Here is a 21,254-nt window from a genome sequence, read left to right as displayed (position 1 = left end):
TAGGAGCTTTATGTCTATTTAACACGTTTTTGAACTTGTTGACTAGACTACGCCGCCTCAGCGACAACGCGCTGCTCGTGGCCGCCGCTAACCTAAGGGTAGTTACCCTCCTGCTCAAACTCCTCACGACCAGTCACCGTCGACGCCCAGATACGTCCTATGCATCTACCAGTAGACTAATGCATTTGCTACTGGTAACTACCACCAACATTCAAAACTTAGGTCACCGTATTCATTGAGCTCGAGTCGTGAGACCTCGTGTCCCATACCTTAAAGGGATTATGAGTAGCGATACCGAGCAAGCAACCCCCCAAGGTTGTTCGACGTGGATAGGTCGGACAACGGCACCAGCCTGAAAGGACCGGTAATGGAATCGCGCTAAGCCATCGACGACGCAACAGCGAAAGAAGCAGCAAAACAAACGATCGTCTGGAAGTTTATCCTTTCCGGAGACCATTCACTGGTGATTCTACCCATAAAAACTAAGACTTTGTATAGACGAATAACAAATGCGACAAACTCGCTCATTAAAACAGAAATAGTGTTAAAAATAAAACAATAATGACGTTATAAATGGTTTCAATAATCAAGATGTTAAAATATTATTATTAAATCATAAAACCGTAGGCAACGTAGAATTAAACAGAACATTTTAATGAAATGGATAGTAACATTATAAACAAGCAATTGGGAAAGTTATAAAGTGGTCTCGTTAAAGTAACACACAAATAGAGGGTACATTTTAAGCGCTCTCGTTACGGCAACACACCGCTCGAGTCAATCTGTATAAAAGCGCATTCAGACTTTCAGATTTCTCCGCGTCACAGCCGGAGTCCCGCAAGGCTCCGCCCTCTCCCCGTTACTATTCAGTTTGTATATCAATGATATACCCCGGTCTCCGGAGACCCATCTGGCGCTCTTCGCCGATGACACCGCCATCTACTACTCGTGTAGGAAGAAGGCGTTGCTTCATCGACGACTCCAGACCGCAGCTACCACCATGGGACAGTGGTTCCGGAAGTGGCGCATCGACATTAACCCCACGAAAAGCACAGCGGTGCTCTTTAATAGGGGTCGCCCTCCGAACACCACGCTGAGCATCCCTCTCCCGACTAGGCGCGTCAACACCCCCGCCCCCGCCGTTCGCCCAATCACGATGTTCGACCAGCCCATACCGTGGGCCCCGAAGGTCAAATATTTAGGCGTCACCCTCGACAGTAGGATGACATTTCGCCCCCACATCAAGACGGTACGCGATCGTGCCGCCTTCATCCTAGGACGTCTCTACCCGATGATATGTAGGCGAAGTAAAATGTCCCTTAGAAATAAGGTGACACTCTACAAAACTTGCATACGCCCCGTCATGACCTATGCAAGTGTAGTGTTCGCTCACGCGGCCCGCACTCACTTAAAGTCATTCCAAATTATTCAATCCCGTTTTTGCAGGATAGCCGTCGGAGCCCCGTGGTTCGTCAGGAACGTCGACCTCCATGACGACCTGGACTTAGAGTCCACCAGTAAGTATATGCAGTCGGCGTCGATGCGCCACTTCGATAAAGCGGCACGACATGAGAACCCTCTCATCGTGGCCGCCGGTAACTACATTCCCGATCCTGCGGACAGAATGGAAAGCAGTCGACGTCGCCCAAAACACGTCATCTCGGATCCTCCCGATCCACTAACGGTGCTTTTAGGTACTTCAAGCACCGGTCACCGTTCTCGTCGAACCCGTCGCTTGCGACGAAGGGCTCGACGAGTAAATTAACTCTCAGACACAGCCCACTGAGTTTCTCGCCGGATCTTCTCAGTGGGTCGCGTTTCCGATCCGGTGGTAGATTCTGCGAAGCACGACTCTTGCTAGGGTTCGTGTTAGCAACATCGTCAGGTTTGAGCCCCGTGAGCTCACCTACTAAAGTTAGGGTTACGCTGACATAGCCTCTCAAGGCTATCAGCTTAGGTAGGAAAACACCACACACACCCAGATTTCTCAGTTCCGATTGCATCGCCAGTCAGTCCGGACGCGTTTTTACAAAAAATTGTCGCTGCCGTCGCGAACGTGTGTCTCGAGTTGTCCAACATTGTCGTTGTCGCACCGATCGCGGCATTGTTGTGCATTCTTGACGCGCTGTCGCTGGCGTCGCGACCTTGAGTTGTGAAAACAGTTTGAACTTGAGTTGTGCATTCGAAACGCCAACTTCACTATCATTTCACTCATACCATATTATTAAATTTATTTATATTATTCGGCGAGAAAAACAGTCTTTTTAAAGACTGAACCCCCACTGCGATCACCGCTTGTTGTGGCACTCACAACCCAGTGGGGCCCCCACCTTCCCAACTTCCACCCCAATCCCAGCTGACTGCCGTTCTCACGGCAAAGGCACTCCCCCCCTTTGTTGCTGGTAAAGCACAAGGGGTGAACTCCTACTCAGGGGACTCGCCTTTCGGCGAGTGTGCCTTAAGTCCCGGGGACGCCCCCCCCGGGCAAAACTACGATGGAAGAAGACGATAACCCCGCGTTGTTCGCGAAATTCGTTCGAGAGTACTGCCCGGACATTATGTCGAAGTTTAGGGCGTACAAAGCTAGCCTAGTAGCCGCGACTATCCCCGACTCACCGATGTCGCCCCCCACCCCCTCGCCCGCGTCGATCGCGTCATGCGCGGCATCGAGCTCCGGCTCCGACTCCGAGTCGGAAATGGAGTTCGAGTCGGCCGCCAGCCCCGAACCCGGACCCTCGGATGGGTTCAAAACCGTCACGCGCGGCAAAAAACGCGCCCGTGCCGTGGAACCGTCCACGGCGCCAAAACAGCCTAAGGCCGCGAACGCGTCGCGTCCTAAAGTCGTGGTCACACCAGACTCCCCTCGCCGCGCAACTCCGTCGCCGAAACCCGCGCCCGTCAACAAAATCGTCGCGCCCCCGCCCGTAATCCTACGTGAAAAATCCGCGTGGAACCGGGTATCCCAGGCCCTTACGGCCAACAAAATCAACTACTCCCAAGCGCGTAATCTTGCGCACGGGATTCAAATAAAGGTCGCAACGCCGGGCGACCATAGGGCCCTCACTTCTTACCTCCGAAAGGAGAGCATAGGATACCACACCTATGCACTCCAGGAGGACCGCGAGCTCCGCGTAGTAATACGCGGAGTACCAAAAGAGCTCGACGTCGAGCTAATCAAGGAAGACCTAATCAGGCAAACGTACCCAATCATAAGTGTGCACCGTATGCACAGCGGGCGCGATAAATTCGCGTATAACATGGTTCTCGTCGCGTTGGAACCAACCGCCGAAGGCAAACGAATTGCCTCAAGCCTCCGCACCGTTTGCGGGTTATCAGGGGTCACCGTCGAGGCCCCACACAAAAAAGGCACTCCCGGTCAGTGCCATAGGTGCCAACTGTATGGCCACTCCGCGCGCAACTGCCACGCGCGTCCGCGGTGCGTAAAGTGCCTCGGTGACCACGCGACAGCCGACTGTCCTGCCGGGCCTGCGCGGCCAGCCGTTAACGACTTTTCAATCGTGCGTGATTATATCGCCGCGATAAATATAGATCGCATGCGCTCGTTCGCCGACGCCATGCGCAGGGCAGTCACGGCCGATGACCGCCTATACGCGACGTTCGACCATATGGACGTCATCGAGTCCGTCCAGCGTACGCTGGCTTGATTACCGGTAATCAATGGCCAACAACGGTAGGGAAAAACCGCGTTCCTTAAAGTTAGCATTTTATAATGCTAACGGACTCGCGCGTCAGCGCGATCAAGTATATGAGTTTCTCCGTGACAATCTCATCGACATCCTTCTGGTGCAGGAGACCTTCCTAAAGCCCTCGCGTCGCGACCCCAAAGTCGCGAATTACGTCATGGTTAGGAATGACAGACTCTCCGCCCGCAAGGGCGGGACTGTCATTTACTATAGGAGGGCCCTGCACTGCGTCCCTCTCGATACTCCCTCGCTCTTACATATCGAGGCGTCAGTGTGCCGCATCGCGCTGACGGGACACCAGCCGATCGTCATCGCATCCGTTTATCTCCCCCCTGACAAACCCCTCCTGAGCAGTGACCTCGAGACACTGCTCGGTATGGGGGACGCGGTCATCCTGGCAGGCGATTTAAATTGCCACCACACTAGGTGGAACTGCCATCGCACGAATGTGAACGGTAGGCGTCTCGACGCGTTCATAGACGACCTCACATTCGAAATATTCAACCCCCCGACCCCCACGTGCTATCCGTACAACGCCGCGCGTCGTCCGAGCACAATAGATCTGGCACTGCTGAGGAACGTAACTCTGCGCTTACGCTCCATCGAGGCAATGTCAGAACTCGACTCAGACCACCGACCTGTCGTCATGCAGCTCGGTCGCCCACTCAACCGCGAACCAGATACGAGGACCATGGTGGATTGGAAGAAGCTGGGCACGTGCTTAGCTGACACCGCTCCACCAATCCTCCCTTGCGGCCCGGATTCAACTCCATCCCCCGAGGATACCGTCGAATCCATAAACATCTTCACTGATCACGTCTCGACGGCGATCATAAGATCCTCGAAACAAGTCGATGTGGAGGACTGCTTCCACCGCATCAGACTTTCCCCCGATCTTAGGGACCTCGTTAGAATCAGAAACGCGGCAATCCGGGCCTAATATCGATATCCCACGGATTCAAACCGGACTCGGATGCGTCGCTTACAGCGGGAGGTCAAATCCCGCTTAAGCGACGCCCGAAACGAAAACTGGGATAGTTATTTAGAAGAACTCGCGCCCACTCACCAAGCATACTGGCAACTAGCTAGGACCCTCAAGTCCGAAACTATAGCCACTATGCCGCCTCTCGTACGCCCCTCAGGCCAATCACCGGCTTACGATGACGATGACAAGGCAGAGTTGCTGGCCGATGCACTGCAAGAGCAGTGCACCACCAGCACTCAACACGCGGACCCCGAACACACCGAGTTCGTCGACAGGGAGGTCGAGCGCAGAGCTTCCCTGCCGCCCTCGGACGCGTTACCCCCCATTACCACTTCCGAGGTCAAGGAGGCGATCGATAGCCTACAAGCACGGAAAGCTCCCGGCTCCGACGGCATCCGCAACCGCGCGCTTAAACTGTTACCAGCCCAACTGATAACGATGTTGGCCACCATATTAAATGCTGCTATGACGAACTGCATCTTTCCCGCGGCGTGGAAAGAAGCGGACGTTATCGGCATACACAAGCCGGGCAAACCGAAGAACGAAACCGCGAGTTACCGCCCCATCAGTCTCCTCCCGGCGATAGGCAAACTATACGAACGGCTCCTTCGTAAACGCCTCTGGGACTTCGTATCCGCGAACAAAATTCTGATAGACGAGCAGTTTGGATTCCGCGCCAGACACTCGTGCGTCCATCAAGTGCACCGCCTCAAGGAGCACATCTTACTAGGGCTGAACAGGCGGAAACCCATTCCGACAGGAGCCCTCTTCTTCGATATAGCGAAGGCGTTCGACAAAGTCTGGCACAACGGTTTGATATACAAACTGTATAACATGGGAGTGCCAGACAGACTCGTGCTCATCATACGAGACTACTTGTCGAACCGTTCGTTCCGATATCGAGTCGAGGGAACGCGTTCCCGGCCCCGTCACGTCACAGCCGGAGTCCCGCAAGGCTCCGCCCTCTCCCCGTTACTATTCAGTTTGTATATCAATGATATACCCCGGTCTCCGGAGACCCATCTGGCGCTCTTCGCCGATGACACCGCCATCTACTACTCGTGTAGGAAGAAGGCGTTGCTTCATCGACGACTTCAGACCGCAGCTACCACCATGGGACAGTGGTTCCGGAAGTGGCGCATCGACATCAACCCCACGAAAAGCACAGCGGTGCTCTTCAAAAGGGGTCGCCCTCCGAACACCACGCTGAGCATCCCTCTCCCGACTAGGCGCGTCAACACCACCGCCCCCGCCGTTCGCCCAATCACGATGTTCGACCAGCCCATACCGTGGGCCCCGAAGGTCAAATACTTAGGCGTCACCCTCGACAGTAGGATGACATTCCGCCCCCACATTAAGACGGTACGCGACCGTGCCGCCTTCATTCTAGGACGTCTCTACCCGATGATATGTAGGCGAAGTAAAATGTCCCTTAGAAATAAGGTGACACTCTACAAAACTTGCATACGCCCCGTCATGACCTATGCAAGTGTAGTGTTCGCTCACGCGGCCCGCACTCACTTAAAGTCATTCCAAATTATTCAATCCCGTTTTTGCAGGATAGCCGTCGGAGCCCCGTGGTTCGTCAGGAACGTCGACCTCCATGACGACCTGGACTTAGAGTCCACCAGTAAGTATATGCAGTCGGCGTCGATGCGCCACTTCGATAAAGCGGCACGACATGAGAACCCTCTCATCGTGGCCGCCGGTAACTACATTCCCGATCCTGCGGACAGAATGGAAAGCAGTCGACGTCGCCCAAAACACGTCATCTCGGATCCTCCCGATCCACTAACGGTGCTTTTAGGTACTTCAAGCACCGGTCACCGTTCTCGTCGAACCCGTCGCTTGCGACGAAGGGCTCGACGAGTAAATTAACTCTCAGACACAGCCCACTGAGTTTCTCGCCGGATCTTCTCAGTGGGTCGCGTTTCCGATCCGGTGGTAGATTCTGCGAAGCACGACTCTTGCTAGGGTTCGTGTTAGCAACATCGTCAGGTTTGAGCCCCGTGAGCTCACCTACTAAAGTTAGGGTTACGCTGAAATAGCCGCTAGGGCTATCAGCTTAGGTAGGAAAAAAAAAAAAAAAAAAAAAAAAAACAGATTTCTTCAATTCCGTTTGCAACGCTGTCGAGTCCGGACGTGTTTTCTCGAAATATTGTCGCTGCCGTCACGATCTTGTGTTTTGGTTTGCACGACATTGTCGCTGTCGCGTCGATCGCGACTTTGTTGTGTATTCCTGACGCACGGGCGCTGGCGTAGCGACCTTGGGTCGAAAAAACGTTTCGAATTCGTTTGTTCTGCATTCGAAAACGCCAATTTCACATTCACTTCATTCATTACCATTTATTAAATATATTTAATTTATCCGTCGTGCAAAACAGTCTTTTTAAAGACTAAAACCCACTGCGATCACCGCTTGTTGTGGCACTCACAACCCAGTGGGGTCCCACCTTCCCCAACTCTCCACCCCAATCCCAGCTGACTGCCGTTTTCACGGCATAGGCATCCCCCCCTGCAAATCACTGCTGGCAAGTACAGCGCAGGGGGTATAAATCCCACTCAGGGGACTCGCCTTTCGGCGAGTTTGCTTTAAGTCCCGGGACGCCCCCCCCGGGCACACGTCACCATGAGTGACGCCAACGGCGCGCTCTTTTTTAAGTTCGTCCGCGACTTTTGTCCGGACATCATCTCAAGATTCGAAGCCTACAAGGCCGGCCTTGACGCGCCGGCACTCCGCGACTCTCCGCTGTCGCCCCCCGCGCCGGTACCTCGCGACTCGCCACTGTCGCCCCCCACCCCCGCGCCCGTGTCGATCGCGTCCACCGTAGCGGTAAGCTCCGGCTCCGACTCGGAGTCGGAAATGGAGTACGAGTCCGCCGCGAGTCCTCAACCGGGAACCTCGGAAGGGTTCACCACCGTCGCGCGCGGCAAAAAACGCGCCCGCGCTGTGGATCCGCCCACGGCGCCCAAACAACCCAAGGCCGCGAACGCCTCGCGGCCTAAGACCGTCATAACCCCGGACTCCCCTCGCCGCGCCCCGGGCCCGCGCCCGTCCGAAAAGTTCCCGCGCCGCCGCCGGTCATCCTGCGGGAAAAGTCTTCTTGGGATCGCGTATCCCTGGCCCTTAAGGCCAACAAGATAAATGTAGTCCATGCGAGGAATATCCCGCATGGAATACAAATCAAAGTAGAGACATCCGACGACCATAGGTCTTTGACAGCATACCTCCGCAAGGAACGCATAGGTTATCACACCTATGCGCTCCAGGAGGAGCGCGAACTCCGCGTCGTAGTACGCGGAGTCCCAAAAGAGCTCGACGTCGAGCAAATTAAAAATGACCTGGTAGGTCAGTCCTACCCCGTCATAAGTGTGCACCGGATGCACAGCGGGCGCGACAAATTCGCGTACGACATGGTGCTCGTAGCACTCGAACCCACACCGGAGGGCAAGAAAATTGCCTCATGTCTCCGCACCGTGTGCGGCCTATCGGGGGTCACCGTAGAGGCCCCCTACAAACGCGGCACTCCCGGGCAGTGCCACCGTTGCCAGCTCTATGGCCACTCCGCGCGTAACTGTAACGCGCGACCGCGTTGCGTGAAGTGTTTAGACGATCACGCGACCACCGATTGCTCGCGCGTAAAGGAGACAGCGACGGAGCCGCCGAGCTGTGTACTCTGCCGCAAGCAGGGACACACGGCCAACTACCGTGGATGCCCCAAGGCTCCACGGAAGCGCCCGGCAAACGCGCCCCCTAAAACCGCTGGCCCAAAGACTTCGGCGCCCCGCGCGCCGAAACCGGCTTTCGTACCGGCTCCGGTGCCCACAGTCTCCGCGTGGGCGAAACCGTTGCCGTTCACGAAGGCAGGAACGACACCGGCACCCCAACCGCGGTACGCGCCGCAACCTCTACTCGCGCCGCGCCCCGCCCCCGGTCCCGCGCCTCGCCCCGGCCCCGCGCACTCAAACGACTTTACGATTATTCGCGACTACATCGCCGCGATAAACATCGACCGCATGCGTGCATTCGCCGACGCCATGCGCAGAGCGGTCACGGCCGAAGACCGCCTAAACGCGACGTTCGAATACATAGACGTCATCGAGTCTGTCCAGCGCACGCTGGTTTGATTACCGGTAATCAATGGCGTGCAACGCGAGATTAAAACCCCATTCCTTGAAGTTAGCATTCTACAATGCTAACGGACTCGCGCGCCAGCGCGACCAGGTTTATGAGTTTCTACGTGACAATCTCATCGACATCCTTCTGGTGCAGGAGACCTTCCTAAAGCCCTCGCGTCGCGACCCCAAAGTCGCGAATTACGTCATGGTTAGGAATGACAGACTCTCCACCCGCAAGGGCGGGACTGTCATTTACTATAGGAGGGCCCTGCACTGCGTCCCTCTCGATACTCCCTCGCTCTTACATATCGAGGCGTCAGTGTGCCGCATCGCGCTGACGGGACACCAGCCGATCGTCATCGCATCCGTATATCTCCCTCCTGACAAACCCCTCCTGAGCAGCGACCTCGAGACACTGCTCGGTATGGGGGACGCGGTCATTCTGGCAGGCGATTTAAATTGCCACCACACTAGGTGGAACTGCCATCGCACGAATGTGAACGGTAGGCGTCTCGACGCGTTCATAGACGACCTCACATTCGAGATATTCAACCCCCCGACCCCCACGTGCTATCCGTACAACGCCGCGCGTCGTCCGAGCACAATAGATCTGGCACTGCTGAGGAACGTAACTCTGCGCTTGCGCTCCATCGAGGCAATGTCAGAACTCGACTCAGACCACCGACCTGTCGTCATGCAGCTCGGTCGCCCACTCAACCGCGAACCAGATACGAGGACCATGGTGGATTGGAAGAAGCTGGGCACGTGCTTAGCTGACACCGCTCCACCAATCCTCCCCTGCGGCCCGGATTCAACTCCATCCCCCGAGGACACTGCTTCCACCGCATCAGACTTTCCCCCGATCTTAGGGACCTCGTAAGAGTTAGAAACGCGGCAATCCGGGCCTATGATCTTTCGATGACGATGACAAGGCAGAGCTGCTGGCTGATGCACAAATAAGCGGACCCCGAACACACCGAGTTTTGCATTCTCGAAGCACTTTCGCTGGCGTCGCGACCTTGAGTCGTGAAAACACAGTGCGAATTTGTTTCGCTTTGCAAACGAAAACTCAAAAAACTGTCTTTTTCGAGACAAAACCCGTTACGTTCAGCGCTTGTTGTGGCATTCTCACAACCTAGTGGGGTCCCACCTTTCCAAGTTCCATCCCAATTCCCTGCTGATTGTCGTTTTCACGGCATAGGCACCCCCCTTGCAAATCACTGCTGACTAGTACAGCGCAGGGGGGTCAAACCCCATTCAGAGGGCTCACCTTTCGGCGAATTACATAAGTCCCGGGACGCCCCCCCCGGGCACCCCTTCAAAATGACGGACGAGGACAGCGCGCTGTTCTCACTATTCGTCCGCGAATTCTGCCCGGACATGTCCCGTTTCGAGGCCTACAAGGCCAGCCTAGGTTCGAACCCCCATGCACCGATTGCCGCCGCCGCGAAGGTCCCGTCGGTACTCCCAGAGTCACCGCTTTCCCCTCCCCACCCGCGCTCGCAGTATCAATCGCGTCCTCCGAGGTCGCTAGCTCCGGCTCCGACACAGAGTCGGAAATGGAGTACGAGTCCGCCGCGAGCCTATCTGGGGGAACGGTCGAATAAACGTGACACTCCCGGGCAGTACCACCGATGCCAACTTTACGGGCACTCGTCGCCTAATTGCCACGCGCGCCCACGTTGCGTTAAACCCGGGCTTACGATCGTTATTCCAACGGAACTCCGATTAAGAAACAAGAACAATTAAACACCAGGAAATTTCAATAATCTTTGCAAGAAATATCGGCGTCTCTGAACGAGGTTTAAAGAACGAGTGGCTCTCAATTATTGTACAATGCAGTTATAAACGAATACTGGAGTTTAAATGGATTAAGTCGTGGATACTACTAGCGACCAATATTTTCTTTAATATGAAATGTGTTCAACATGAGAAACACAATATATGGAAAATACTACTGAAAAACCCTTGAAAAATTTACATCTAAACATTTCATGAAAATCATTTTGATGTTGTTTTTGTGTGTGTATGTGAGCTTATGTGTTAAACATGAATAGCTGTTAACATTGTCTTGTTCACTCACATGTGCCATGCAATATTCCTATCTATTCCAATATTTTTTCACCGCTTATAATATACCTTTATTTTATTCGGAATAAATAATACATTGTTCAACAATTAACAGACACTAAAAATTCAACCTTGGAACACAGGTTGAATTTTTACGTAAAAATCAGTTTCTTTAATGTAATGGTATCCATAACTTTTAACAATATTTTTTTTAATAAGTCAATCGTTTTCCAGTCTTCATCATAATATTGAATAAATAGCTTTCAAAATATCTGATGCCTTAGCTGTGATGTCTACATCAAGGGCACTAATGAACTGTTTTGCTGTCAGTAATGAATGAGTCTCACAAGACCCCCTCCCTATAAACAATATCATACAGTAGACTCCTTTATCTAAGGTTTTAATAGAATGTGGAAGGAATCTGAATTGTCTTACTTGAAAGCTCCCAATGACAGACAATGCTATAGTTGTATGTGTATAATAAAATAAAATATATTGAAGTTTTTTGTAAGCTGCTTTCAAATGTTCACTCATTGGTGTAGTATCAGTTTCCATATACAATGTTGCTTCCAACTGATCATCACTCAGTAGTTTGAAAACCCTCTTAATTCTTTTCACAAAGGGCGGTTTAGAAAATGAAATTCTAGATAAATTAATTGTTTCTAAAATTACTTGATGTGTCTCTGTGTCACACAGTCCCTCTTCGAGTGAAGTCAGCCTAAAGTTGTGGCAAACGACGAAAGTCAGCTCAGTTGTCCCAGGTTTGATGCGAAGGAAGCCTTTTTCTGATGTATCGATGCCTGCTTCTAAGGGTGCCTTGACATCGATAGGAAATTGTACATGGGGTGACCTGGAATAAAAGAAATTCTTTTACAATTATTTCTATCAGTCAGCCCAATTTCTGTGGCACGTAGGGTCTGGATACTGAAAAGAAAAGCCTAAGCTGTATTATACATGCATCTCTTTATTACCATATATTATAGTATCTATTAACTATCCTGCCTGGTTGCAAGAAGCTAGTTATTTTAGCACTAACATAGGGAATTGCATGAAAATAGCACAATTGAACCTTTGACAAAAAAAACTGATTTACAAATCGTCATGTAAAGCCTAATCAGTGTTTGGTGGTACCATAACCCATAAATACTACAACCTAGTTAGCCAGAATAATATTGTCAATAGTTATGGACATTCAGCTTAAAAAATGGTAACTGCTGTCAATTGTTTTCACTCTGTTTGGGGAGGGTTTTGTCATAACTGAATCTTACAAAAGCATTTATTTAAATCTATCAACAGAATAAGAATTGGCGATTTTAAATAGTCATAAATAATTTATTTAAAACAAAACATGACCCAACAGCTTCCCTTGCACTTGTAACAAATAAATGCTTAGTTTTATAGAGTAGTGTGCTTCATGAGTTTAATGAAGTTTTAGTGAAGCGTGTGGCCCAAAAAAATAATGTCAGTAGTAATACAGAGCTGCCACGTTACCAATGCAGTAGTGGAAGTGTGAAGAATGTCAATCAATGTATAATGTTGAGATTTAATATTGAAAATATGTGCTACCGGATAATGAACTGCAATACTTAGTTTATTTTGAAAGTGCTAATGTTGGCTTCATGTGTTGGGTTGTGGATGTGCACTGCTCCTGATCTGGTGTGAAGTGAGCAGTATACTGGTAGTAGAAAACAATGATGCTTTTGCTCGGTATACCACCTGGTCTGATTGTTGCGGATATGAAATTCGTATAAAAAATTTAATCAAGATTTCTAAGAGTTTTTCAATTTGATTTCGTTCAAAGTTTTCAGTCAAGACACCAAGTCATTGATTCATATTTAATTCAGAACTATTTTTGGCTCAAGAAGTGGTCTCCTTGTCAAAACACTACTGGTTGTACTGCTCCGTGTCTTCCCAAAGCTAGTGGGGCGCATCTGGTTATAAATAGGTATTGGAACCCATGGACATCGCAACATAAACACAACTATCCATCTTTTGAGACCAAGTTGAAATCTCAATCAATCATGATCCAGTTGTACTATACTACAGAAACGGTAAAAATGCTGGTACTTCACTGTTCGAACTCAACCAGAATCTCGAGTTTCTTCTTGTTACACGATGTCACTCCTTCATGGTAAAGGTGCACGTGGTAGACACGTCCGCATTTACTAATATTTGTTTGCTATACTTAATGCAGAGCAATGCATACAAATATTAGCAGAGATAGATAGAGAGATAATGCAGAGCAGAAGCAAATTAGCAACAAGCTATGCATGAGCAAGAGCGAAACTTATAGGTACCCCAATTCAATTGGGACAAGCCATAACGGCTTACCTATGAAGCAGGTGTAGCTTCCGGCAATTAATAGAAATTTCGATTTTATTAGACTCACCAATGCATATAAACTCCAAGTCTTCATGATAGCTGAAGCCTGGTATGTTTGGATAATATCCTCTTGTTTCTGATGTACACCAGCGGCCTTTCAAACAGGAAATGGGCGAGGGACCGAGGGACGCCAAACGCCGAAGCTTCGTTAATCTTCGACACTTTCTTGACTTGGTAACTAAGACTTTTAAGTCAAGTCTGATTTTAATTTTATGAAAACTTTTATAAATTAAAATCATATTATGAAATGAGTCGAAGTTGATTAATATGAAACATGGCATGAAATGAAATGAAATTAAACGGAAACAAAACGAAATGAAATGAGATGAGATGATATGGGGTGAAATATAATCTCAGTAAAATAGTGGTCATTTACTGAGATTTTTTCAGTGGACTTTATGGAGAATCTCGAGAACTTACGTCCAGCAGGTGTGTTTCATTTTTCCACATTTATGATCTTTCACAGATATTAAACAGTTAATAAACCGCCATGATTACACATTTAAACCTGAAGAAACACTAAATAGACAAAATACAACAAATCACACAACTTCACTCCTTGCGTTCCCGCCATAAAGAAAACGAATCTTCGACATAATTTCTAACAGTGTTTCCACTTAAGATTTTTGTTTTATCCTAAATTGCTTAGAAATGATCCTTTCAAAAAATACCCTTTTTTAATTCCTTGACTTAGGACGAAGAATGTATGTAAGTCTCTGCATTTAATTTTCTTTGCATATTTAAATACCAAAAATCAAACAACCATGAAGTATATACTAATTAGAGGAGCTAAAAATCGAAGCATTAATTACTGTTTCACATTTTCACGGTCCTACACGCCTACACACGGCACTGAGTAAGTTCCAAAATTAGGCAGTCGTTAGCTGCCATTTCTATTAAAACTTACTAGCGACCCGCCCTCGCTTCGCTTCGAAAACTGTAATTTATTATTGATTTCTCCATTATTTAATGGATTTATATATGTATATATAAACCTTCCTATTCAATCACTCTATTATCTCTCTATTATCTATCTATTAAAAATCAATCTATCTATTAAAAAAAACCGCATCAAAATCCGTTGCGTACTTTTAAAGATTTAAGCACACATAGGGAAAGACAGATATAGGGATAGTGATTGTGAAGGATAGTGATAGTGATTCCGTTATGGTTTTCTTTGGTGAGCCTGTTTCTTTAGTGAGTTTTTTCATTTTTCAGGATACTGCATAATCTTACGGCTTCAATTCTGTATTTGAAGATGGAATCCATAGTGAAAATATGCTTCCACTTCGATTTTTATTTATAAAAAAACTAGCACTGTTGTCTCTGAAGCTTACTTAACTGGCTTTATTTTTTAAATACGAAACACATGTTCCGATTAAAGTCTGATTTCGATATTCGTTAGCAGATTATTTCATGTTGCATTTAACGATTATAGCCCCAAAATGGTCAAATACATCTTTCATAGATAGCTTTTCTAAATTTCATCATAATAAATAAAAAAGTGTCTCGTCTAAATTGGACCATTTTTAAATCTGCAAAATAAATACACAAAAAAAAAACAAAAAAAATGAAGTGATTTTTAAGGTCAAGGCTTCAACAGAAAGCTTTGTAACATCTTTTGGATCATCAATGGCAACATGTAAAGTTAGGTTAATTTTTATTGTTAAAAAAAAATCGGTTGTCTGTAAAGTCGGTTTACTAGCGATAGTTGAACTTGACAACGTCATAAGAAAATACTGATGGAATGGTTTCATTTTTCAAAAGAAAATTTTAATTGTATTTGTTTGGTAGATATTTTGTATGGACAATTGACTCAACTTCATAATTATGTAAGTATGTAAGTAGTGTATAAAAACATGTAAGCATATTATGTAAGTAGTGTATAAAAACATGTAAATATATTATTGTATAGCATCTGTCCACGCGGATGCATCGTTCACTCAAGTTGGAGAGAGACAGATGTCGAACGCTGCCGAACGCGGAGGCCGTTTGGGCCTCTTTGACGCTCGTAGCGCTCTCGGTTGCACTTCAAGCCTTAAATGGAACGCCTCAATGAGTCATGTTTTTTCGTGCATGCAGCCGGCTCCATCGAATTATAAGACGTTGTCACGTCAAAAGTGTTATACTCGTTTGTTCCTGTATCTTGTGAAGTTATAACTCATGAAACGTAAATATGCTTGAGTGAATGGGTCAATAAGATAATATAATAATGAATCATTTGTATTAGAGGGCTCCTAAAAAAGAGCCTCTGAAAAAATAATCAAGGTATCGTATCGTACCCGTCTCCTGCCGATCTAAGCTTGAAGTGACAGCTGTAGGTTTACGACGAGCTTGTGAACGCGCCGTGTTCAATTCTCTGGATTCCGACATCTGTTTCTCCGGGGTATTCGTAGTCGTGGGTCACTAGTTTGTAGGTTTGCGACGAAAGGAAGATCTTCCTCCGAACCAGTGATACTGCTCGGTAGATCGACGGTCCCAATGTTGTTGTTCGGAACTTGTATATATGCAAGCTTATCTTGAAAATGTCGTAAGCAAGATCCAGGCATCTGTTAATAATCTTGTGTTGTATCATGGCTACCACAACCATCTTGTTTTAGCTGCAGTTAATAAATTATGGTCAATGTTCAAAAAATCTTGGAACTGTTTCAATTATTACGTTCTCTTAGGGGTCATGTGTAAATATGCCTTTATTTACGTCATAAATCTTACGAAAAAAAAACACTCAATTTCGCGTAATAAAATTAGCTCTTTGCTATAATTTCAATGCCGGGAGAATATTTAAGAAACGAAACAAATATAGTTATATAAATCATTATGAATGTATATTGCCTTTTACAAAAAATGTTGATAAAACTATCCAAACAGTAAAATAAAATTTATTGGAATTTAATCCTAACTAATTTGGGTAATTCCCTCAAGAAGATAAAGCAATGCTTTTGAGCATATAATAAATAGTTACCTTTACAGAATTTGTAAAATTTCCTAAATTCAATTTACATTTTTAAAATAAGCCATAAGTTGTGCATGAATCACAATTTTGCTCTAAAAAAGGCGAAATCCCTAAAAGTAGAAACACTGATTTAAACTTGTTTGTTGTAGGTAGGTACCGATATTTTGATATATACTTGTGTTTTTTTCAGTATGGCAAGAGCTTTTTGCGATATCATTGTCGTACTGGGTGTAACATTTATGATTAACAAGCCAATTCTGAGTGAATTCTTTTAATGAGGTATTATATCGGCAATATAACAGGCAGTGGGTTCTGTTATAAAGAAAACGCAACACAATCTAATGAAACTTTTTATATTTTGTACAAGCGCTTCCTTAATTTTTCTCACGGTTTCACGGTCAGCCATTTAAATAGGTTTTAATGGTTATAGCAACTAAATACAACTTCTTTTATAAAAATAAATTGAAATTGAATTACTACCAAACAATTGATAAAACGTAACTAATGATTAACATTAAATATATAAGTGAATTTTACATCAGCCCAAGTCGTTTAATTTACATAAATTCTATTTAAATAACCCAAACAAATGTATTCTTACATAGTATGATAATAGGTGGCACCACCAACATGATTCGCAATAACAATTTTTCTATATTTATTCAGTGTGAACTGTAACAGGGTTGTTTTTAATATCTATGCTTATTAATATTTGAGTTTTTTGGCCATTATTTGCTAATTACATATCCGGCCCGGGCGACGTGGCACCGCAGAGACGATCCGTTGGTAGACTACTTACTTAAGAGATACAATTTTTTCCTTGTCGTCTAGTTCGTGTCCGTCTTTTGGGAAGACCGTAGATTATACACTTAAGGGAAGACATTAAAAGCACTGCTTGCCGCTAGTCACGTCCGCCCTCGTTCCATTTCTCTTTTTTCTTTTAATATTCTTGTCAAGTGTCTGTCTTAGTCTATGTGTAGCATAGACCTATATAGTAGGGACACGACATATTGTTCTATACGTACAATTGCTTATATAAATAGCACCCATTTTGAAGGCACATACATAAACATATATCTATCTCGTTCTTACTCAGCACTTTAACTCGCAGGAAAACAATATAACAGTATTTCAGTGCGTACATAAATGAAACATGAATATACGTAAATGTCTCCGTCTCCGTCTAATGAGGCCGAAAATCCGCCATGCTTAGCGCGCCAAATGTCATTGTCACGTCAGTTCGGCCGTCTGTTTTGGGTTGTACATGATTTATTGACTTTGATATCGATTTAATATGATTGCTTATCTAAAATTTCTTATTTTATCATGCTTAAAACATACAAAAATAATAATTAAAACATATTTTATAGGATCTCAAGAAATTCGTTAGAACTATTTAAATAAAATAGTTTTATAACACTATTGTCAACTCGTTAAATATTTAATAATTAAGTGATTTTAGAGAGGAAGTCACAAGGAATGACGTTTGTAATTTTATTAACGAATAAATGTTCTTGTGTTTTTTTTTATCAGGCGGTCCCTTGATAAGTTTAAAATTTGAATCACTCTCAAGTGAGAGTGATTCAAATGGTGCGACGTACCTTCCTTGAGGTTTTTTGGATTTTAATGTTAGTAGGTTTTATCGATAAACGTTCTTGGCTCATTTTATTTTAAATATTGTTGAGTGAATGTATTTGTAGAATTTATACTTTAATAGGAAGTAAGTATATTGTTATGTGCAAAGATGATGGGATTTAGATATTATGTGAAATCTAAGAAGAGTTCGTGCTTCAAATTTGCCAAGTAAACGATATGACGATTTTTTAAATTTGCTATACTGATTTTATAAAGTTGTCGTTTGCCGCAAAACATAAAGATATGGCGTAGTACAGTGCCATCTGCCCATTTCTAGCATGCTGAATGTTATCGTATTTTGAGTACGTGTTTTTCTTAGACTATTACAATCTATTTTAATTGTTTTGCTGACTCTAAAGTCCGTAACACACTACCGCAGCGCACCTCAAGGAAGGTACGTCGCACCATTTGAATCACTCTCACTTGAGAGTGATTCAAATTTTAAACTTATCAAGGGACCGCCTGATAAAAAAAACACAAGAACATTTATTCGTTAATAAAATTACAAACGTCATTCCTTGTGACTTCCTCTCTAAAATCACTTAATTATTAAATATTTAACGAGTTGACAATAGTGTTATAAAACTATTTTATTTAAATAGTTCTAACGAATTTCTTGAGATCCTATAAATATGTTTTAATTATTATTTTTGTATGTTTTAAGCATGATAAATAAGAAATTTTAGATAAGCAATCATATTAAATCGATATCAAAGTCAATAAATAATGTACAACCCAAAACAGACGGCCGAACTGACGTGACAATGACATTTGGCGCGCTAAACATGGCGGATTTTCGGCCTCATTAGACGGAGACGGAGACATTTACGTATATTCATGTTTCATTTTATGTACGCACTGAAATACTGTTATATTGTTTTCCTGCGAGTTAAAGTGCTGAGTAAGAACGAGATAGATATATGTTTATGTATGTGCCTTCAAAATGGGTGCTATTTATATAAGCAATTGACGTATAGAACAATATGTCGTGTCCCTACTATATAGGTCTATGATTGAAACGCACATGTATGGCTCAGCTGACGTTTGACACTTACTTCCTCTTGACAGTAATCACAATTAATGTGTGAATAATGCATAGACCTATATAGTAGGGACACGACATATTGTTCTATACGTACAATTGCATATATAAATAGCACCCATTTTGAAGGCACATACATAAACATATATCTATCTCGTTCTCACTCAGCACTTTAACCCGCAGGAAAACAATATAACAGTATTTCAGTGCGTACATAAAATGAAACATGAATATACGTAAATATCTCCGTCTCCGTCTAATGAGGCCGAAAATCCGCCATGTTTAGCGCGCCAAATGTCATTGTCACGTCAGTTCGGCCGTCTGTTTTGGGTTGTACATTATCTATTGACTTTGATATCGATTTAATATGATTGATTATATAAAATTTCATAATTTATCATGCTTAAAACATACAAAAATAATAATTAAAACGTATTTTATAGGATCTCAAGAAAGTCGATGCCCTAAAACTATTATCTATATGTATTTAAATTCATTATGGAGCCCTCATCCGAAAAATCCATTTTTCGGTCGGAATCTATTGATCATGACACTAATCATAAATACCACTTTAAAATATGACATCAAACATTTTGTTTAGATATTTCGGGAAAAAGCTACCGACAAAATCTCTTCGGAACTATTTAAATAAAATAGTTTTATTCCGCAGTGAGTAAAACACTATTGTAAATTTGTTAAATATTTAATAATTAAGTGATTTTAGAGAGGAAGTCACAAGGAATGACGTTTGTAATTAATGAGTAAATGTTCTGTAGGTGTTTTTTTTTTCACGCGGTCCCTTGATAAGTTTAAAATTTTAATCACTCTCAAGCGAAAGTGATTCAAATGGTGCGGCGCACCTTCCTTGGGGTGCGCTGCGGTAGTATGTTACGGACTTTAGAGTCAGCAAAACAATTAAAATAGATTGTAATAGTCTAAGAAAAACACGTACTCAAAATACGATAACATTTAGCATGCTAGAAATGGGCTGATGGCACTGTACTACGCCATATCTTTATGTTTTGCGACAAACGACAACTTTATAAAATCAGTGTAGCAACTTTTAAAAATCATCATATCGTTTACTTGGCAAATTCGAAGGACTAACTTGTCTTAGATTTCACCCATCTAAATCATATCATATTTGCACATAACAATATACCTACTTACTTCCCATTAAAGTATAAATTCTACAAATAAATAATACTCAACAATATTAAAATAAAATGAGCCAAGAACGTTTATCGATAAAACCTGATAACATTGAAATCTTTTGTACAGCACTAAAGCCGCCATGTTTTGTGGCCAGATGACGTCACAGTGGCACGAAATTTTGGTTGACGTTTCATTTCCATAGGTTTCCTACTTCATTGATGTGTAGTCGTTGTAGATCTTACGTCCTGTCAAAGAGGTTGCACGCCACGGCACCAACTAAAATGTGTTTTACCAAAACAAAAAAATCAACTGTTAATTTTCTAGAATTGAACATCGATTCAGTTGCTCCATATCAATTTAAAAAGAGGCTTCATTGATTAGATTGATTGAAGTCGTGATTTATGTATTATTGTTATGACTTATGATTATGATAAACCCCATTCTTGAAATATCGATTCAGTGTTACCCATAGACATGTACAACGTAACTGCGACACCTACCTTGAGATATAAGCTCTAAGGTCTCAAGACTCATAAACAAAATTGTGCGTGGTCATAACATGCTGCTGCGCCCGCAAGCTCCGTTGCTTTTTACTTTTTAAGTTTTAGTCGCGAATAAACTCTACGATTAACCAGTTGTGTTAATTAATTATTATAGTTATCTCACTTCCGATAACGCCTCGAACCATTGGTCAGCACTACCAATGTAACCGCTAAAAGTCTTATCGCACAGTACAACTGTTTCAGAGCCGCCTGCGTCAACAGCAAATCGCAAGCCGCCGCGGCTTCGATGTCGAGGGCCAAGCCCACCTTTGAGTCTGCGACTATGCAGTGTATCGGTACACCCACAAACAGCCCACGTGAGTTTCTCGCCGGATCTTCTCAGCGGGTCGCGTTTCCGATCCGGTGGTAGATTCTGGGAAGCACTGCTCTTGCTAGAACCAGTGTTAGCAACACCTCTGGTTTGAGCCCTGAGAGCTCACCTACACGCTAGGGTAACGCTGATGTAGCCTCTCAAGGCTAACGGCATGAGCAGGGGAAAAAAAGTGCGTGCGTACAAAGTACACATGTCAGAAGTGAAACTTCTTTGGCGAACTAATTTATAAGTCTTGCTTATATTTATACAAATCTAAAACTTTACATTTCCGAGACTTAGAGGAAGGGAAAAGGAAGATATGTTAGGAATTTAATAGTCATTAAATATTAGTGT

The 21,254-nt window shown here is 44.9% G+C and overlaps 2 protein-coding genes across 2 annotated transcripts; both read right to left on the bottom strand.

The window, feature by feature from the left end:
• Window positions 1–1,714: 1,714 nt before the first annotated feature.
• Window positions 1,715–7,899, bottom strand: LOC149500034 (uncharacterized). Its single transcript, XM_089738282.1, has 2 exons — window positions 7,633–7,899; window positions 1,715–2,989 (listed from the first exon to the last, which is right to left on the bottom strand). The coding sequence occupies exons 1-2, from the start codon at window positions 7,897–7,899 to the stop codon at window positions 2,459–2,461; spliced, it is 798 nt and encodes a 265-aa protein (XP_089594408.1). The 3' UTR covers window positions 1,715–2,458.
• Window positions 7,900–9,838: 1,939 nt separating this feature from the next.
• Window positions 9,839–13,700, bottom strand: LOC114249175 (uncharacterized). Its single transcript, XM_089738280.1, is given in 4 exon segments — window positions 9,839–11,666; window positions 11,669–11,728; window positions 13,268–13,458; window positions 13,681–13,700. Coding segments are annotated over 4 exon segments (819 nt in total). The 3' UTR covers window positions 9,839–11,118.
• Window positions 13,701–21,254: the final 7,554 nt, after the last annotated feature.

The sequence above is a fragment of the Bombyx mandarina genome, chromosome 24, assembly GCF_030267445.1.
Source record: "Bombyx mandarina strain Sakado chromosome 24, ASM3026744v2".
NCBI classification, from domain to species: domain Eukaryota; kingdom Metazoa; phylum Arthropoda; class Insecta; order Lepidoptera; family Bombycidae; genus Bombyx; species Bombyx mandarina.
The sequence above is the reverse complement of the archived record's forward strand: the minus strand, read 5'-3'. Positions and strand labels throughout refer to the sequence as shown.